The sequence below is a fragment of the Lepidochelys kempii genome, chromosome 11 (assembly GCF_965140265.1).
Source record: "Lepidochelys kempii isolate rLepKem1 chromosome 11, rLepKem1.hap2, whole genome shotgun sequence".
NCBI lineage: Eukaryota > Metazoa > Chordata > Testudines > Cheloniidae > Lepidochelys > Lepidochelys kempii.
Window position 1 is genome coordinate 64,627,597 of NC_133266.1, and position 7,472 is coordinate 64,635,068.

General features: G+C 39.4%; 1 protein-coding gene across 23 annotated transcripts in view; it reads left to right on the plus strand.

Annotated features, from left to right (window-relative positions):
* Positions 1-7,066, plus strand: part of MAP2 (microtubule associated protein 2) — a 341,589-nt gene extending 334,523 nt beyond the window's left edge. For all 23 annotated transcript variants that reach the window (XM_073306664.1, XM_073306661.1, XM_073306670.1 and 20 more), the window contains 2 exons: positions 1,573-1,685; positions 2,986-7,066. In XM_073306664.1, coding sequence (XP_073162765.1) covers positions 1,573-1,685; positions 2,986-3,201 — 329 coding nt within the window. In that variant the 3' untranslated portion in view covers positions 3,202-7,066. The remainder of the gene's footprint in view (positions 1-1,572; positions 1,686-2,985) is intronic.
* Positions 7,067-7,472: the final 406 nt, after the last annotated feature.

The following is a 7,472-nucleotide window of genomic DNA, read 5'->3' on the forward strand; positions in this document are numbered from 1 at the left end:
TCTTGCTTCCAACACTCCTACCAATGATCATCCCAGAATGATGTTCGCATTTTTTTGCAACAGTGTTACACTGTTGACTCATATTTAGCTTGTGATCCACTATGACCTCCAGATCCCTTTTTGCAGTATGCCTTCCTAGACAGTCGTTTCCCATTTTGTTTGTGTGCAATTGATTTTTCCTTCCTAAGTGGAATACTTTGCATTTTTCCTTATTGCATTGCATCCTGTTTACTTCAGATCATTTCTCCAGTTTGTCCAGATCATTTTGAATTTTATTCCTATCTTCCAAAGCACTTGCAACCCCTCCCATTTTGGTATCGTCCATAAATTTTATAAGTGTACTCTCTATGCCATTATCTAAATCATTGATGAAGATATTGAGTCCATCCCTATTCAGCAAAGTACTTGAGCAAGTGTTTAAATCCCATGGAAGTTAATGGGATTTAAGCATATGCTTAAGCATGTATAGCAGAACCTCAGAGTACCAGACATCTCGGGAGTGGAGGTTGCCCGTAACTCTGAAATGTTCATAACTCTAAACAAAGTGCAGTTTGGGCTCCAGTTCCAGCAGCTGACACGCCAAACCAGGTTCAAGCTGCAGCTAAACTCCCTCCTCGGTGCCAGCAGCTTCCTTGCAGGCAGTTTCTTTCCCTGGATCAGACTGTAACCTTGTCCCCCTTCCAGCCAGGAGGATGGGGTGAAAATAGCTTGTCCCTCTCCCGGCCAGAGGAGGGGGCCTTAAAACAGTGCCCTCCCCTCCCGGCTGGGTGTGTGTGAAAACAGCACCCCCCCCCAACTGTGGGAGAGGTGAAAGCAGCGCAGATCCCAGCGCTGATTCTCCTCTGCTGGTGCCTTGGGCTGGCAGCCCCAGCGTCTTCACTACTAGATGTAAGTGGCTATTCCACGCATGGGGTTGGGGTGGGGACAGGCAGCCCGGATGTGCCTACCTTTAAGATGCAGTACAGGCACAGTGCAGTATTTGCTTTTGTTTGTTTGTTTTGTTTTGTTTGTTTCCGCTGCTGCCTGATTGGTTACTTCCAGTTTCACATGGTGTTCGCTTGACCGGTCTGTCCATAACTCTGGTGTTCGTATCTTTGAGGTTCTACTGTATTGAAATAGAGGGCACAGTGCTCTTCGCCTCTCTAAATCTGGTCCTTTATGAATTATTAGATCATATTTGACAGAGAAGTAAAAAATGTCTGTGCCCGGACAGAACTGGGAGGGGCAGAAAAATATGTCTCCCTGGGTAACCCATGAAAAAGTCCCACGTGAAAATTACTTAGCCTGATTAAATTTGTTCAAAACGAAACCACTCATGGACCTGTAGAACCTCAAAACAAAAATCCTCTAGTGGACTAAGTTAATATTGTGCTTGTCCATATCTCTTTGCGTCATGATTACTGCTACTGTAGCAACAGATTGTTTCCCAGAAAAATAAGACACTAATAGCTACTGCTCTCCGCTGACTTGCCTGGTTGGTCCTCAAGCTACATTTTCAGGAAACAAAACAAAGTGTATTTGAAATTTAGGACTATTTAATTTTCTTAATTGTATTTTATTTTGCTTGAATAGGTGGGGGACGTGTGAAAATTGAGAGTGTGAAACTGGATTTCAAAGAAAAAGCTCACGCTAAAGTTGGTTCCCTAGAAAATGCCCACCATACACCTGGAGGTGGCAATATCAAGGTAAGAAATCAGCCTGATGAACTGAGCTTCTCTCTTTGAGAATGCACTTCAGCCCAATGTCAGCAGTGACCTGAATCGTGGTGTAAATTACACAGCAGGTATACATGGGTCAGAAAAATGTGTGTCACTTATATACAGGGCTACAGAGGTGAGAGCAGGAAAAGCGACTACTTTTCTGTGGTTGATCCTCTCAACCTGGAGCCAGTGACTCCCAGTCTGCTCCTCCTGATGCCCAATGCTTTTCCCTTTCCCCAGCTGAACTTCTGTTTTGCCTCCAGACCGCTCTCTCCCTTTGCTGCTATTCTAAATCCACACTGGGGTTTTATGTATATTCCCTTCCCTTCAGCCATGCTCACTGGCCTTTTGTGTATGCTTCCTGTGAACATTTGAACAACATTCAAACAATGCAAATCTTAGAATCACATACACACATGTGCATGTTCACTTTGCACAAGCAAATACTTACACTGGCATTGCTTGTGTGATCATCCAGTTAGAGAACGGAAACAATATCACGACTGCCAACCACAGCAAACCAGTGCAATTCAAATAGGGTGAAATTCACGTCTGTGCAGAGGGCCAGCTCAATGCCTATGCACCACCTAACTCCCACTTTAAACCTTGGGATGATGCTTTGCACAAGGGTGGATTTTGAATGCTCACAGAGATACCCTCATGTTCAATCCTTACAAGGCTTTTTTAAAAAAGAAAAGACATTTCAGACCAATAAAATGTAGAATAATATATTATTCGATAAAGACATGATATGTTCATGGATATTCAGAAATAGAGGCAAAAGATGGGATTTTTCAGTCCTGCCTAAGGGAGTTAGGTACCCAACTCCCACTGAAAGTCAATGTACATTAGGTGCCTAATCCCCTTAGGCATCTTTGGAATCCCAGCCTAGATTGAATTATTCACTCAGCTGTCGCCTTGGTGGGAATCATTGGCAGGCTTATAGGACAGGACCCTTCTGCTAGAGGACGTGTTCCAGCAGTGGTAGCCCAGGCAAAGGTGATGAGTGACTCCTGAGTCCAGTGCTGTGAGGCTGTTGATCACATTTCTGGCAGGGGCTGAGCTCTCTCAACTCCCACTGACTTCAAGAACTGAAGGTGCTCAGCATCATATGGCAACAGGTCCTTTGTGGGAAGGAGAGAGTTGGCCGCACACCGAAAAGGTGGGATGGTGTATGAATAAGAAAGGGTGTCACCACAGAAGACCGGAGTTTCAAATCAAATCAGCAATAGAAGATCATTACTTAAAAGCAAAGGTTTAAATACATTTTGCCTTTCTTGAACAGATTGACAGCCAGAAGCTAAACTTCAGAGAGCATGCTAAAGCCCGTGTAGATCACGGGGCTGAGATCATTACGCAGTCACCAGGCAGGTCCAGCGTGCCTTCACCACGCAGACTCAGCAATGTCTCATCCTCTGGAAGCATCAACCTGCTGGAATCCCCTCAGCTTGCTACCCTCGCTGAAGATGTCACGGCCGCCCTTGCTAAGCAGGGCTTATGAATTTGCTCCATTTAGCAGTGTATGAAGTAATAATATTTAGACATGAGCTCTTGGCAGGAATGGGCTCAGAGCAGGTGTTACATTCATTCTTTATCATGTCTAAAATTACGTCACATCCCAAGACTGTAGCAACCATACAATAAAAAAACCCCAAATCATTAAATAGATGCAGAAATTGGCCTGATCTCCATTTACAGCAGGAAGACACTGGGTTTACATGGGTATGCAATTGCAGTGTATGACATTGGATGATTATTGTTGCTCTGCTCTGTCTTGCATGGAGTACTGTACTATGATAAAATGCATTTTTACCTTTCCATGTGCCTGAGGGCCATCCACCTCTTTCTGACTATCCCAAGTTGCTCATTTCATGGTTCTGTTGATGGGTGGGAGGAAAAAAAAGTCACCCACTGTAACTTATTACAGGTTAAATTAAACTGAAGAGCCTAGTTACCGGATGGGAATGGCATATAAAGGAAATCAAGTTTAATTTAAAAAAAGTGTTATTTTGTATAAATGGGTAGAAGGAGAAAGACTGGATTAAGTTATTAACATTTTGGGGCCTGGATAATTATGTCAGTGTATAGCTGATTCCAATAAATTATTTAACTGATAACTAAAAATAGTAGTTGAAAAACATTTGAATTGTGCTTGAGGAAGTGGCATTTTTAAAACAAAAACACTATTGAAAGGAAGCACTTCCATTTCAATGGGCTTGTGTCTGATTAGAATGTCGGTTAAGCGGCTAGATTTGTGTACACACTACCGGTTTCACATCCTTTCCATCTGTTTGATACAGTATTATAGATATATATATTTCTCTGTGGCCATTTGTGATACGCCCTCATATACTTGAATATTATACTTCTTTATTCACAGTATCTGTGTCTCTTGCACCCTTTGGTGTTGCAATTTTAGGTATGTAAAAGTAGATGTTAGCAGGGTTTTTTTTCCCCTATTCAGAAAAAAATACATAAAAAGACAAAAACGTTTAGCATGAAACTGCTTTCTGTAACAACTAAAAGCCGTGACCCTGTTTTAGTGTCAGATGCAAGTCTCTTCTGTGATGCTAGAAAAATTATTCCTTTTCCCCACCCTCCTTTTTTCACCAAGACTGATTTTGTGAGTTCCAGATGTTTAGAAAAAGGGTTTCCAAAGAGGTGGGTTTGGATTCTGGATTTTTTTAAATCAAAAACAGTTTGATTTTAGCTTTTTTTAAAGCTTCTATAGTAACAATGAATGTTGGATTTATTTTATTGAATTTTTTTCTTTTGCTAAAGTTGAAAAAAGTATTTGGGTGTCATTCCATACCTTCAGTAGTGTCTTATGTGTACACTCGGGCACTCTGCTAGTATAGCAGTAAACACTGTAGAGATGCCAATAAATTATAATTAATAAATTAAATAGATAAATAAAATGAACTCCCTAGCCTGGATCACCAAGGTGACTGAATAGATAAATAGGGCATCTTTAAATCTCAACAAAGAAGCAGCAAGTGTATGTTGATTATAAAAAGTATAAGAAAAGTGTGCATAAACTTGCAGAGAGATACATAAACATCAGATCTAATGGAGTTACTTGAGAGAACTCCAACACAATATTATGGACACTAAGAAAACACTGCTGAAGGTAATAGGGTGGTATTACTCATCAGTGGATAACAAATCTGCTGATGTTATGTACAGTAGACATTATAAAATGACAAATTTACATATTTGCAGATTGTTGGCTCTCTTCCTTTTGAAATCTCTAGCTAATCTTTACACTGTCAACTGAGCTAGACATGAATTGTGTATTAAGTCAACCGTGTGTATTGGAAGCTTTTGAGTACTCTGTTCTTTTTACTATGTGTGTGTGTGTGTGTGTTGGGGGTTGATTGAAAAGAACAGAGAGAAGAAGTTTGTGTCTGTGCAGAGGATTCTTATAATTAATAGCAAAGGATTCCACAGAATTAAATTCACAGTATTAAACTTCACAAATACTAAAGAGTAAATCTTCAATGTGATGAATGGAGATTTTGGCCAAGCAGTTGTTCCCTGTGGCATTAAGATGAATTATATGGCTCAAACTCCATGCATCTTACTGAAGATGAACTCCTAAATAGCCCCACACATCAACTCTGCAAAAAGCTTTTTCACACTATAAAGCACCTAATGCTGTTTGTAAGTCAGTTATTTTATACAAAAGACAGGGAGTTTAGCAAACATGTTAAGTGCATCAAGAGGATTCTGATTTCTGCCTTGTAATTGCTGTACTGTTGCTTAGAATAACCAATGGGAATTTACATGGAAATAATGTTTGGTGTGGTCCATAAAAATATCTTGCCATTGTTTAAAAAAACAAAAGGAGGAAGAAGAACAATATTTTTGATCATGTTGCTCTCCATCAATTAATGCAAATTAGCCTTGCAGTGTTTTTATTATGCCTTTTGCCAATGTTAGGAAGAGCCTAAGGTACTGCTGAACCTCAGCTTCACTGAAGTTGAACACAGCTGGTCAGAACAGTATTTAAATTGTGACTCAAGTACTTTTTATCCTGCTTTAAAAAAAAAAACATTCTGTAGATGGTGATGTTTAGTTATTGCACATACACATCCAAAGTCAAACTGACGTAACACACCAAGTCATTTACTTCATGCTTTGAAATGAGCTTTCTTGTCTTCATTCAAGCAAAGTCCTTGTAATCAATAATTGTCCTTCCATAGAAAGAGTTCTAGAGCTTTTGTGAGGAGCTAGATGAAGATAAAAGAAACCAAGAGTTTATATTAAATAAAATGCAAGTTACATTACGCAACTCTAGATAGTCATTGAAAAAGCTCATAAGAACCTTCTCAAGAAGAGTGTCAGTTTAAAAACTTTGCAAGCACTTGGTGGCCATGTTCCAGTTTTCTGGAACCCACGTCTTTAACAGTTCTATTCTATTGGCAGGTTTAGCCAGTCAGTGACATCTAAGAGCCAACTTCTCTCTATTTGTAACAATGAATAAATAGAAAATTTAAATTAATCCAAATCGGTTAGTCATGGGAGAATCAAAACTGAGTATGTTTGTTGAGTGGTAGGACAATGGAAAAGGCACTCTGAGTGTCTCCACATCAGCAAAATATCTGTTTCTATGTAAACCTAGGCAGGAAGAAATCCAGTAAAAAGTTGAGCAGATCTTGGTCCAGCAACAATGAAGGAGAAACTAATAATGATGAGGATACTCCTGTGACCACTAGACAACACATATTTTCACTGTATAGCAGTAAATGGTATTAGCCAGCTAACACTATGTTAATGTACAGTAGCAACATTTCTTCCCTCATTATGACTGCTTGCAAATATATATAAACTGGCCTATCTACACAACCCAAAGGGAGTTGAAAGGCGGTCTATGTGGACTACTGTATATGAGAAAAGTTTTTGCTGGGCTGGACCAAAATATTTTCTGAAAATCAAGTATGAACATCCCTTCAAAGACAGATGTCTTTAAGTGTAGATCACTTTTGTTATATAAAATGAAGCAGATAGAATTTTAGCCTAGGTGTGTGTAGAGCTCCCTTGCTAGTAATCTTACTCAAGCAATGCCCTCTACAGGAAAATAATTTACTTTCAGATTTGGAAAGGTCAGGCATAAAAGCCACTTCAACTTTAGCAAAGAGAAAAAAGAAACAAAAAAACCAACATATTCTGTATGCTGGGATTTGGAGGAATACAGTCTGCTGTTACAAACCTGTGTTTTTTCTGATAATTCTAGAGCCTGTTACCATAAAGAGACATTTCTTGAATGGCTGGTGGTAGTTAGTTCATGTTTTTCAATCCAATTTGCAATTGTATTTGTTGCTGTATAGTGATTGTTTTGCAAAATAAAATTGCTTGTCATCTAACCGCTTGTATCTTTTATTTGTGATGCAGATCATATTCCCCACCCACTCACTGCATATCATTATATTGCTATTAAGAAAATATAAAATAACAATATACCTACTAGCAATGCATACAGTCCGTCTTAAGACGAGTCAGAGCAGATGAAGTAGTGGCTCTCGCTTACTTCCCCTTATTTCTTGCCAAAGTACTCAGTTTTACAGCCAGCACATCAGCCTTTAGGGAAATATTTCTCTGCTTCATATGAATGAGTTACTTTCTTGTTTATCCTGGAGTTCTAGCCCAAATACGAAGTTTAGCTTGACTGTGGATTGAACAGTTAGGTTCCCAAGATAAATAACTGACCTCATGAGTAAATCAACTTCAAAATTTTTAGACTGACTTTAGTACTTTTGAAGATGTCTCTGG